Source organism: Cydia splendana, chromosome 13 (assembly GCF_910591565.1).
Source record: "Cydia splendana chromosome 13, ilCydSple1.2, whole genome shotgun sequence".
Classification (NCBI taxonomy): Eukaryota; Metazoa; Arthropoda; class Insecta; order Lepidoptera; family Tortricidae; genus Cydia; species Cydia splendana.
In genome coordinates this window covers 5,922,889-5,937,073 of record NC_085972.1, presented here as the reverse complement: position 1 = coordinate 5,937,073, position 14,185 = coordinate 5,922,889, and the positions used below count along the sequence as shown (strand labels likewise).

General features: G+C 36.7%; 1 protein-coding gene across 1 annotated transcript in view; it reads left to right on the top strand.

Moving 5' to 3' along the window:
• LOC134796348 (protein kinase C, brain isozyme) overlaps positions 1-14,185 on the top strand; it is a 331,434-nt gene that overhangs the window by 301,806 nt on the left and 15,443 nt on the right. Inside the window, exons 2-4 of the mRNA XM_063768502.1 lie at positions 1,551-1,582; positions 2,059-2,141; positions 10,616-10,727. Of these exons, the coding sequence (XP_063624572.1) occupies positions 1,551-1,582; positions 2,059-2,141; positions 10,616-10,727 (227 nt within the window). The remainder of the gene's footprint in view (positions 1-1,550; positions 1,583-2,058; positions 2,142-10,615; positions 10,728-14,185) is intronic.

The window sequence follows — 14,185 nt, the reverse complement described above, 5'->3', positions numbered from 1 at the left end:
TCTGTCAACTCCGTTTGAAAACATTAAGTGTTGTGAAACACTACAAGCTAATATTATCGTAAAAGCTGTATACAGGCTGTATTGTAGTATCACTTGGCACTTGTAGCTGTACAAATGTATCTGTCAACCCCGTTTTAAAGCTATTTCTTATGGCGTAATCTTACTCTCCTATAAGAATAGTAGTTGTATAACTTCTGTCTGTAAGAGTATTATAAAACCAAATGAATAAATGGCAGCTATAGTACAGCTTTTTTCTGTATTACTGATAGAGTCGCTTATAACAATCTTTTGGCGTAATTTTACACTCGTATAAGTATAGTAGTGTAATGATTTCTGAAAATAAGTGTATTATAAAACTAAAGGAATATATGACATTTACAGTCTTCTTCTTCCTCGCGTTATCCCGGCATTTCGCCACGGCTCATGAGAGCCTGGGGTCCGCTTGACAACTAATCCCATGATTTGACGTAGGCACTAGTTTTAGTTTTTTAGTTTTTACGAATGTTTTTAATGAATGACATTTACAGTACAGGTTTTTTATTTGTTATACGGATCTCTAAAGAGAATTATAACTTATGTACGGAGAACCGAAATACAGCCAAACGAATACAAATATTCTATTATAAAGCTGTTTTAATTACAAAAGCTGTAAAAGACACTCCATTTATTACACAGCACAGCTACTAAGATTATAATGCTCTCCAACTATCCTGTAGGCTGTTTAAAAATTGTCGCCATTTTACAATAAAAAAAGAACGTATTTGTAAATATAATTAAAGAAATACTTGCAAATATTTAGCAGACTAACGCCGTGTTATGATTACCAGCTAAAATAAATTGTTTAGCCTTAGAATTAATATTTATAAATATTTTTGATACTCTAACCTTAAAAACAAACAGTAACTTTACCGATTTTTGATATTTTCCTTTTGGTTTCTCTTTGTTATTTTGCAGGCGCGTAAATATTTTGCCAGAAAAGATACACAGGTTCACAATAAATAATAATCCGCACTTACTAATAATGTAAAATTCCATTCAAGTCCTGTATAATATTTACTTTTACTTTTACCATCCACTATAACACTTTATTGTCGCCATTACTATATTACGAATGAACAAGATTAAGACATTTTAGTTTCTGAAATGATTATTATTCTCTTGTAATTCTTTCTTATAAATCATTTAAAACTTATATTCTTATATCGTACTTATAAGAGATTATCTGTAGTGTTAAGGTTTCCTGTTACACCGAAATATACCTGTAATGCAGCTATTATGCAGCTTATGTATTGCTTATACAGCTACTCTACAGCTCTAATAACGCCAAAGGCTGTATAATTTGGGCCCTTTTTTTACTTATAAGGGCTGTATAAGCGCTTATACAGCCTTTGTACAGCCTAACTGTACAGCTTATAGTATACAAATAAACTTTAATACAGCTTATATACAGCTTGCAATGCTACTTGGGATGGTACAAGTGCTTAGGGTCACTTATTGTACCATGTTTGACAATTAGATACGATTTACTGACCTGTTCTCTTTTGTTTCAGGGGTTTCGGCAAACAAGGCTTCCAATGTCAAGGTGAGAGCTAAATATAGAAATTCTTATATATAGATATCCACCTATAAGCTCTATTGTAAATCTAGCACAGAATTGGAAAACTGATAGGTTGATTACCGATGGTTTGATTTCATTTGTTACAATTTTTATTGGTTATTAACATAACCTGGATTTTTGGGTGCGTACCGTATTCGTGTGTGTATAACTTTTGTAAAATAGTTACCAAACTATAAATAAAAATAGGCAGTAGCTCCAAACGGGCTTAGAAATGTTCAAATAGATTCTTTTTTTACAGGTTTTACCTATTTTTTAGTGTAAAACATTCCTGCACCCAAAAATCCGTGGTATGGTTATTACTTATAGGGGCCACTTGCACCATTCACTAACCCGGGGTTAACAGGTTAAACCTGTAGTTACCACGGTTACCAGTACAATTTGACGTTAGTGGGATGGTGCAAGTTGCGCTTAGATATTGACATGTTAATTGTTGTCCTCAGTATGCAGTTTCGTGGTCCACAAGAGATGCCACGAGTACGTCACGTTCACGTGCCCCGGCGCCGACAAGGGAGCGGATTCCGACGTAAGTTCCCATTTACAATGCATACCTACATTGCTTATACAGGGTCGAATATTATACGGGATCAGTGGGATTATATCATCTGTTATCGTGTTTGTCACTTTCTAAGACGTATGTGTGACACGATAGACGATAATAGTACCTATAACCATCATATCCGTACAGAATGACATGATAGAGTCATGATAGATGATTTCTGTTTTTTTTTTTTTTTTTTTTACTAGCCTATTTGAGTGTCCCACTGCTGGGCAAAGGCCTCTCCCCTTAATTTCCACGACTCCCGATTTGGTGCTTCCTCCGGCCAGTTGTTCAGGAAGCTGTCCAGGTCATCTCGCCATCTCCGTTTGGGCCTACCGCGGCCACGTCCCTCTACCGGCATCCACTTGGTGGCTAAGCTAGCCCACCTCTCCGGATGCATGCGGTAGACGTGACCGGCCCAGTCCCATTTAAGCCTAGCGGTTTTTTCGCCTACGTCAGCAATGCGGGTTTTAGAGCGCAGCGTGGTGTTTCTTATGCGATCAGTTACTTTGACACCTAGAATACTGCGCTCCATGGCGCGTTGGCAAACCTTCAGTTTGGACTTCTGAATCTCTGTGAGTGACCAAGTTTGAGCGCCGTAGGTTAGAACAGGCAGAATACACATGTCAACGAGTTTGCGCTTTAGTGACAATGGAAGGTCGCCCTTCATTAGCTCCTTCATGGACCAGTAGCTCTTCCAGGCATTTTGAACACGGCGCTCAACTTCCTTATCTTGCCTGTTGCTGAAAGAGACTAGCTGGCCCAAGTAGATGTACTCGTCAACATAGTGTATGATCTGCCCGTCCACCTCGACACTATTACGTTCCTTGCTATTGGTCATCACTTGATTTCTGATTATGTTTACAATTTCATGCTGTTTATAATTTGTATCTAATTAGTTCAATTGACCAGGATCTCTAGAAGAGTGTCGTATCCATAATTGTTAGAACGCAGTTTGACTTCTGAAAGTTCTGAACCATTAGAACTTTGAAAACTATGAACATTTTATCGGGGATAGGATATTCAGGCGGGTGGTGGGGCGAACGGCACGACTTTTCAGCCCGGCAACATCGGGTTTCTTGGAGCCTGGGAGACCTACTACAAGGATCAAAAGTAAAAGTGCGGTCTAACAATTATGCATACGACAATCTTCTAGAAATCCTGGTCTATGAAGCGAAATAAATGTATCGTCTGAACCAGGATTGGCCGAACGTTAATTGCAATTGACTATTAACCATTACAAATTGAACCGTAAACGGTAACGGACGGTTAAAGTTGACGGTTCAACTTGGACTGGTTAATGGTTAAGAATTTTCAATTGCATTAACGTTTCGGCCAACACTGGTCTGCACAATATTTTATTGATATTGACAAACTGCTAGAAATTAAGTAATTAATGGTCTATGGTATTGATATGACTTAAAATCGGACCAATTTAACTCTGCATGACATTAGCAATGAGGTGTGGAAATATTGTCATAAATATCATCACTAATTTCTATGAAAAAATTACGGTTAAAGTATGTGCACAGCTAGCTTAGACAGACTTTGAATAGATTTATTTTATTACTGTCATTCAATAGATAAATTGGAGTAGGAAAACGTTAAACAGTCTTCGACATTCGAATCACCAAATTCGTCCTTCTGTTTTTCAATAATGTGTAATTCTATAATGCAGATAACGACTTAGTGGCTTGAGCAGCCGACGATGAAATGTTATTATGCTTAGGTACCGTACATTTCTGGCTGTGTAATTCCTGTTACTTCAGCGAGCGTGGGCGATTTGAATTTTAGGGCGCCAGTCCGCAAGAGCACGGTCTCAAGATCTATAACAGCTGTGTATTAAAAAGAATTTAAAAATAAATCATCTCGGATCTCGCGGAGTAAGCTCTTGTTTGGGGGTTTCTTACTCTGAATCGTTATTTACGATGTGGAGCAGCGGTCGGCAACCTTTTAGCAGCCAAGGGCCACATAGTAGTTAACAAAGTTGACGCGGGCCGCACTGGTAATATTTGTGAGTTTTGTGACTTTAGCAGACATGTCGTTAGTCAATATTAGGTACATACAAAATAGCCAGGGAGGCTCGCGGGCCGTAACTGCCGCAAGCGAGAGGTCCGCCTGTTGCCAGTGTTGCCGACCGCTGATGTAGACAATTAATTCAAATATGCCTTTTCGTGTTTTCAGAGTTTTTCCATTTTAGTTTGAACTTCTTATATTGCGTGTGGTTACCTAGATTAATAAAGCAACGGTATGTAACTTCACTTACATACGCTTTGCGACGTATTGGCACTCTTGTGCTTGGCAGTGACATTGTATGCCGCGCCATATTTGACGTAAAACTTGACATGCGACTTGGCGTAGTTAGACATAGGTACCTACTCTACAGAAAAGACAAAAGACTGTTTTGTACTAAATATAATTAAAATCACTCGCTTTTTGAGCACTTTTACTGGTTCACCTAAATATTTGAATCGTCCGTGCTTGTTTGGATTAGGAATTACATCCTTGACGTTACACAAAATTTGATATAATAAGGTAGGTAACCGCCGTCGGCGTAACAAGTTACCCGGGAAAAGGTCGGGATATTCAAAAACATAATACAGGTTTAATGAAAAACTTCTAGCACAGGTTACAGGAAAATAATGTAATGTTTGTAGCATTAAGTTTTTTCTTTCAGGTATTCAATTTATCTGTACTGTTGTTTTTTGTTTGCGGCTAGTTTGGTTCTTTATAAAAATTGTAAATGTATCATGATCACGGAATAGATTTATATTTATAAGTTACTGTCTAATTATTTCTGGGAAAACATGTTATTACTTGCATGAGTGTAAAAAGAAAACCTTCTTTATTATGAAAATCTCTTCTTATTGTTTTCAGTTTCTTATACATAGTTCTTATAGTTAATGTAATTGGTCCACCTTTTTCCAGATACTTTGACAGTTTTAAAGCAAAATACATTTATAATTCAAATATTATAAAACTTTAGATTAGATATTCATAAGAAAATATATCAGCTTTGATTGACCTTAGAAACAATTGTGCCAACCGGCATCGCCTGAGACAAAAGTGTATACTCACTGCACTTACTTAGCCTACGAATACAAGTTCGAAAAAATTATACATTTTGAAAGGCTTTATCTCGGAAAGTATTAGATGTACAGAGACAATTCTAGTGTCTTATTATAGCAAATTTAGTCTACTTTAAAAACGCCCTGGGAAGTTACTATCAAAATCTAGTCCTTTAGGGTTATAATCGCCCAAATCTAAAAAAAATGCGGTTTATTCGATTTTTGACAAAGTTGCGTTCGGCGCTCGAGGTCACAAACTTAGATTATTCATTGGGCCAACATCATAAACAAGTCTGCAAAAAATCAGAACTACCGGATTTAACGCAAACGCAAAATGTATAATTTTACTGTATTAATCCAGTGAAATTGTAGAATTTTGTAACGTGGCTCTTCTGCGTCAAATCCGGTAGTTCTGATTTTTTGCAGACTTATTTATGATGTTGGCCCAATTAATAATCCAAGTTTGTGACCTTGAGCGCCGAACGCAACTTTGTCAAAAATCGAAAAACCTGCGAAAATATCGGTTTTTGTTTAGTTTTGGGCGATTCTAACCCTAAAGGACTAGTTTTTGATAGTACATTCCTTAGACGTTTTTAAAGAACACTAAATTTGCTACAATACGAGATTAGAACTGTCTTTGTAGATTGAATAGTTTCCGAGATAAAGGCTTTCAAAATTTAGATTTTTTTGAAATGTAAATACTTAATTGACGTGTAAAATGTAACATTTTATCAATAAAGAAATGAATGAATGAATGAATGAATGAAATGTATTAGGACTCAGTTGTATTTTTAGGTAACCACGTCTTGCCCAATTAGAAAAGAAATAATTAAAAAAGAACGAAAAAATACCGTTTTCGTTCCCATATAAAAAATCATAATCCTATCATCATAAAACCTATCTGGACGTATGGTATACAACTCTGGGGATCAGCTAGCAACTCTAACCTTGAGATCCTTCAAAGATTCCAGAATATTGTCCTCAGAACAATATCCTGTGCACCCTGGTTTGCCCGAAATAAGGAAACACATGACTACCTACATATACCAACCATCAAAGAGGAAATAAATAGCTACTCAAAGAAATATAAAGAAAGGTTAACAAACCATGAGAACGAACTTGCCAGAGACCTATTAAGCGACAACAATAACATCACAAGACTCAAAAGGTGGCAGATCTTGGAACTAGACCAGAGAGAATAATCCACCCTCTCTCTTCACATAAAAGGAATGGTGGTTGATGGACCACCACCTTGAAAAAGAAATGTATAGATACATACAATCTGATTATGGCTAAGAAAGCCGATGGCAGATAAAAGTAAAAAAAAAAAAAAAAAAAAAAAAACCGGTATCCGATCCCTGCCCGACAAAATCATGTTCCTGCCCGAAGCCTTTTTCATGAAAGCTGGTAGAGTACAAAAGGAAAATTATTTTTATTTAAAATCTTTTTTTGACTGCCTGTATTTCAATTCAAACGGAATTCTAAAGGTCCTCCGTATCTTTAGGTACCTACTTAAATAAAAGTAAACAAATAATTTGAAAATTTTCGGGTTGTTATTAACATTTATTGATTAACCAACCAAATACAAAACCACCTGGATCTGTCACTGAACGACCTGACTTTCACCTACATTATTTGATCATGTAATGTTTTCATCTACCCTCAACTAGCCATTCGAGGGTAGATTTTGTTTACCCTTTTTATAAATACCTAAATACCTAAAGATACAGATTATAGCCACGGAATAATAGTCCATAATTATAGAAAATATCAATTGAAACTTACATAATGTATGGAAATGGTAACGTGACATTTCGTCGTATCTATCCCTATACGTTGATCTATAAACTATTTTCATCTTGGCTACCGCCCCTGGTCTCCTTCAGGGTCCAACTAAAATAAGCCTATTTCATATGACAGTGATGGGTCTCTATTGTTTTAAGTCATAATGTACTGTTTGTCCACATTTTCGTTAGTCATAATTTGGTTTTTCTCAGAAACGCGTAACTTTTCAGGATTGCCATAAAACAAACCTAACCTAACCTATCTAAAGGATAACCTCACGAAAATCCTGAAAAGTTAACGGTTTCAAAATTATGACTAATGATAATCTGACAATCATTACATTATGACTTTCAATAATTATGTCAAACAAAAGGACCCCGACAGTGATAGGTCACAAAACTAAATAGCTAGTGTGGAATGACCTCGCCTGCGGTATTACCGGACAGATTCGACTTTCAATCCTTCAACAAAAGAGCGTACTCCCATCTCAAAGCCAGCAACGCACTTGCAACCCCGTCGTGTAGCAGGTGTCCATGGGGGACAGTAGTTGCTTACCATCAGGTGATTCGTCTGCTCCTTTGCCGATTCGTTTATAAGACGCTTGAAAACTGTCGCGATACAAGCTGTACTTAAAACAACTTGGAAGCCTCTGAAGATGTCTAAAGTCGTATCTTTTATACCATTGTATGGATTGTATTGTAACATGTCATCAACAAAGCGACAATTCACCGAAAATCTTCGAGCAACACCGGCTTCCGACATGTCGGAAGGGAGGAGCCCAAGCGATATCTTACCAAACAAATCATTCTGCCATTTTTTGCGGGAGGAAACGTGCAAAGACAAATCTTGCAAACCTCGATCTCTTTTTGTGTACGGATGAGTCACTACACGCATCGCCATAGGCCCCGTGCATGAACTATAGGGGGCAGCATAGGAGCCGTCAGATTTTTGGCGCGAGGCGTAAATATGTCGTTTATTTTTATTTTATTCCGATGTAGCCCACAAGATGGCAGAACCTACTATGCACAATAAAACGTACCGACGAGAACGGTAGATGGTAGCACTTGCTTTGGCATTGTACATGTGCACATATGTTAGGTCACAAGATGGCAGACCGTCCAACTAGGGTTGCCAGATGGTCGGGATTTGGCGGGATTCTCCCGATTTAAAGCATGTGTTCCCGATTCCCGACAAAGTGAAAGCTGTCCCGAAAAACGGCTTCACGTTATAAAACAATAATTTCAAGTTATACGATACGATAAAAACGTCTATGGGCAGAGCAGCTGACGTAGTACCAATAATGTAAATTATCGTTATTTTTAATACAATTACTTTAATTTGAATGTTTTTTTTTCCCGACTTAAGTCCCAAAATCCCAAAATTGATATTTTTTCCCGATAATAGCCTTTCGATCTGGCAACCCTACCTCCAACGCGCACGGTCCCTATAGGTACAGTTGTACCTATGCTTCGGCAGAGGGGAAATAGTACGAATGCGTCTTTCCCGATGTTGCTCGAAGCCGAAAATCCGATTGAACAAAAACAAGTCGCAATTTGTCGCCGCAGGCTTAGTTCTTTGATGACTGTTTGGACAATAATCCCTACAGTAGATCTGGCTCTCTTCTTTTTCTTAACCCGGTAAGGCCCAATGTGCATTACAATGGACAGTCGACGTCAAAAATATGTTTACATTTTTCGCCTTATGACAAAGGAATAAGATGCAAAAGTGTAAACATATTTTTGACGTCGACTGTACACTCTTTTTCAATCTAATTGAAACCTCTCAAAAACTACATAAGGTAGCATTTATTTTGTTTCATTGTGTTCTAAAACAAACGAATGTCACCCTAATCTACTGTACAAGGTTCAAATTAAAAATAGGGAAACTTTGTATGGTGGCCCTTACGAGGTTAAGAGTTTTAAAACAACATTCTGAAATAACATGGACATGAACATTCATGTTACACTATGTCTTTTACCAGTTTTTGTAGCTAAAAATTGTTATAAGGTCAATGTGGCTAATTCCGTCATAGGGACTATTCCGCCCACGAGCGTACATATTTCTTTGATTTTCAATCGTAAGAAAAAAAGCCATTTGCGTTTGATTGCTGAAACTAAAAGCAATCGCTGCTTTGTCGATTAAATTATCGATTTGTTAGTTTTTCGAGAAAAACACTAGTGGACGGAATAGTCCCTGTGACGGAATTGGCCATATTGACCTTACAAAGAAAATAGAGCGAGTTGAGGTTTTGTGTGTAAAACTTCATCAAGCTGAAACGGAGACTCTTCGCGCTCGTTAGATTATAAAATAATGTTTATTATTGAGACCAATTAGATTTTACGTTAACCAATAGGTATAAAAACAACATACCTTCTGTCCCTGTATGTAGTGTACAGACTGAGCACAATAAAAGAAACAATGCGTAACTTTGGAAACCAATAAAAAGTTGGTAACGCTCATATGCTCCCTAATTACTCTCGCTTGCTTTGACCATTGTCTGGTTATTTGATATTGCATGGAAATAATTTGGGATTTTTGTTGGATTTGATATGTACTATATACCTACATGCTTGATACATTATAGGACGCTCAACCCTAAGATACGTGAAAGAAAAGATTTGACGCTTTTGTCTTGGTCTTAAATGAACAATGAACAAATTGTCGCAATTGTCCAGAACAATCCGTGTAATGGGAAAGACATAAATAATAAATAATATAAATAATATGATTAGTAGTTAATCGTAGTAGAGAAAATTGATAGGAAATTGAAATAAAATTATAAAGGTATACATTGAAATTATTTTAGTGATCGGATACAAAATAAAAGATTGTACTTTATCTAAATTATTAGAAAAACTGTCAAGGTTTCTGCAAAATTACCTATGTAATGTGTGTAAATAATCGTGATGTTTACTATTTTGACAAGCAAATAAGTAAATGTTCGCTATTTGGATCCTGATCCCTGGTCTGATTAAAACGTTGAGTTTTGCCACATATATTTTGATTGTAAATGTCCCCTGTTCTTTTTTTCTCCATTTTTTCCAGGGAAATAGATTCGTTCTGCGACCATTGTCGGTCGCTCCTCTACGGACTGATCTATCCAGAAGGACCAACATATAAAACATGTTTCCCTTCCTTTTCCATCTCCTTATATTTAAAGGTATCTACAAATGCCACCATTGACCAACAGGTCACACGCGGCACAACTTCCGCGTCCACACGTACGTGTCGCCGACGATCTGCGACCACATGTACGCATCACCGACGTTCTGCGACCATTGTGAATCACTTCTCTTCGTGCTGATCCATTAAATCGAACTCCAGGATGACCTATAAGAAATGTTATGTTTTCCCTCCCCTTCCTTCTCTATATATCGAAAGATACCTACCTACAATGCCACCATTGACCAACAGAACACGCGCACGCGACACAACTTCCGCGTCCACACGTACACGTCGCCGACGTTCTGCGACCATTGTGAATCCCTCCTCTTCGGGCTGATCCACCAAATCAACTACAGGATGACCTATAGAAATGTTATGTTTTCCCTCCCCTTCCTTCTCTTTATAACGAAAGGTACATGCAATGCCACCATTGACCAACAGGACACCCGCACGCGGCACAACTTCCGCGCCCACACGTACGCGTCGCCGGCGTTCTGCGACCATTGTGGATCGCTTCTCTACGGACTCATCCACCAGGGGCTCAAGTGCCAAGGTACCCGCGGCGCTTCGCTTGGACTAACGCTTTGTGTGCTCGCTCTTTTCAGATCTGCTTGGTGGTGGTGCTTTGCTAATGCTTTTCTCTTTCTTTTAGGAGTTGTGGATGGATTTAAGACGATGCTTTAAAAAATCTGGCATGGGCCTTCCTGACCTGAGGTTCGAGATTACAAGTTACAATTATTGTACATTGACAACATACCAAAATACGGGACGACTGTTGCCCAATGTTGTCCTTTTAGACCTGAAGAAAATTGTTGCTTCAAGAATCGTGAAACGGTTCAAGCTTTTTTTAAACAATTTTAACATTAAATGTTTTACCAGATTACTTTAGCAGTAAACAGTCGTCTTAAATCCAATCACAGCTATATTTCACCCATTTTCTGCTAACTTTACTCACCTATTTTTACGTTGTCAAGGCCGCCTACGCCCCCCACAAATGGAATACGTCGACATTCATTGCCCCGACGTTTTGTGACCATTGTGGTACCCTCCTCCATGGTCTGGCCACGCAGGGACTCAAGTGTGCAGGTACTGCGCCATACTGACAACCCTGTAGGAGAATGGAGGTCCTGGATGTCAGATAAAATGCAACGGTAAATGCGTCAACTTCTGAATTAATTTCGTATAATAGTGCATCTTCGCCGGAGGTATTCATATCAAATTCTTTCACGAACATGCTTAATTGCTAACATATAATCGCGAACGATTGGCTTCAAAAGAATGCTTCCTGTGGAAAGCGCCTTTATTGACGTTTTAGAGTATTTGGCCGCGAGCAATAAGCTATGTTCATCGTTAAATACCTTTTACAAGAAGAATTTTCAGATGTTGACGACTGACAAGCTTTTATCACAAATAATGATTTAAATATAAATTACATTATTGATTCAAAAGATTACTCCCAGATGACTGTCGAAGGGGAAAAGTAAAGCGACATAAAAGCTTGTATAATGTAATTGGATGAACACATACTAGATGCGTGGCCCCTTAGCAATGAATGAACACAATAACATGCCATACTTATACATTGAAAATATATGTAATACACGTACTATATACCTAAATGGAATTGAAAATATATAATACCCCACGAATTAAGGAGATTAGGTAAAAGCAATAAAAAAATCTGTTTTTTTTTTCTGTTGACGTATTTGACACGTATGTTATCAAAATTTGTATTTAGAAGTTTATAAACATGTCCTTATTGGTTCAATGACGAATACAGGCTAGAATATAAACCCAATGTCGGAAAGCCTAACTTTTTCATAAGTTTCTTACTCCCCAGTTGTACTAATAAAGTAAATCGTCATTTCGGAGACCACAACGGCACTGGAACTTGAGGGAATTCGCGATTCATCTTCATAATTGTCTCTTTATTTAGGAATGAGAAATTCTCTATTACCCCTGCACAGTGCGATGATGAAAGACATCCCAAGAGACTCCTTCATTTTGATTGTAAATATACCTTGCCTTGGAAGACATTGAAGAATATTTGGTCAAATTACGATCTTTATGAATGCATGTACGATCGCATATAAATGAATCTACATAACGAATCGTAAAACAGGACAACTTTAAATGTAGGTACTTACTTAAGAGAATGTAAGTCAACAAGGAATGTTTTTGACCTAATAAATACCAGGTTTTTATAATCAATAACTACATATAGTATCATTGGTCATAGCTATGGTTTAAAGCTGTCAAGTTATAAGTAAAGTTTTGCTTCACTTTTGTAGCAGATTTTTCTTTATCTAAAGAAAAGGAACGACAGTCTAGCATTTTACTTAAACGCGAAAGAAGATATATTACATTACTTGTAATAGTCTATGACGTACCTATAGGCGAATAGAACCAAAAACGAAATATAAACCACATTATTTAATTTCTTCTATTTTATTTCGTGCTCAGCGCTAAATTTATTTGCTTATCACAATTGGCTTTGATGATTTATCTTTCATCTGTCTCTATAAAAACACTAGCATGTTTTAATATAAGCATGTACTCTAATTAATTAATTGTATTGTAATTAATATTCTTTAAGAGTGACGGTCCCTTACTTTCTTGTAAGTAACTAAGTACATAATTATGATGTTATTTTTCGCAGACTTTGGTTTTCCGAAGCAAAGGCTTGGACAACCAATATATTTATAAATAAGTTGATGTCAAATAACTGGACTTTAAATATATAATTTTAATAACGTTTGTTAATTGAGGATTTCATTAGCTTACTGCTGAGAAAGTAAGAATTTGGCCTGTTTGTTCTTATTTTACTCAATAATTAGGCTACTTTTTTTATCTACATATATGCACGTTATAATTATAAGAATTGTGCTTATGTGGTGCTTGTGTGATGTTTGTACAAAGCATGTTTGTGTTTGTTTCAATAAAAAGCTTAGATCATATGTGACGTTATCTATGAAAAGGGACCTTATCGTCGATGGCGCTTACGCCATTATTAACGATGCTCCGATATAAATACAATGCCGCGCGACGCTGTGCGGCGTAAGCGCCATCGACAATAAGGTCCCTTTTCATAGATATGCCTCATATGTGTGTTTACTCTTCTGAACTTAGAATGCTTTAAGCTATTACTTACGACCTTACTACTTGTTTGTAAATTCTTGTACTTAAATTGTAACTACTTAGGAAAGAGTATCGTCATTATATAAATTACCTTCATCTTAAGGTTTTGACCCGAATTCATTAAGTTCCTTTTCTAAATTATTAGAAATGACCGAGGTAAGAAATACAGTTTTTATTTATTTATCTCTGCCTACAGCTCAGCTTACTGTAATCGGATTATTTAAAGCCCCCAAGTTGCTAATGTAATTTTAATGTTAAAACAAAACGAATCAGTTAATTTAAAGCGATCCTCGCCGGGCTATCTCTCAGGGAATTCGAAATATGTACAATATTGTTGTAGGCGAGTCACAAGTACATAAAAGGTTGAGTATGTTAGAACTTAGAACTTTGACATTTCAAAATGAACAAAGTAATGAAATAAAATTGTACCTAATAAAAGCCTACTAAAAGTGGACCTAATATCGGTCCAATTGTGGCACCCAACTACACTTACAATAATAGGTACATTTAATGCATCGGTTCATTCGGTATTTCATTACACGAGCTAACACTGCAATATGATGAAATTCACGTAATAGCCATGTACTTACAGAAATATTTAAAGCAAGCCATCCTCTATATTCTCATTTAAATACTTGAAAAACTTAAATAAATACATCAAATACTTCTTGATGTAGCCTTTACTTAAACATTTTTAATTTAATTTAAAATTTAAATCAGCTTTTAATTTAGTTAGTCTGACAATGACATAGCAATTAAACATTTGTTTGCTACGTAACTTTTATATTAATCTTCTGTACTAACGTAGGTACCTATGTTAACAATGATATTATGTACCATCAAAATTCGGGTAAAATGTTTGCAATGATTACG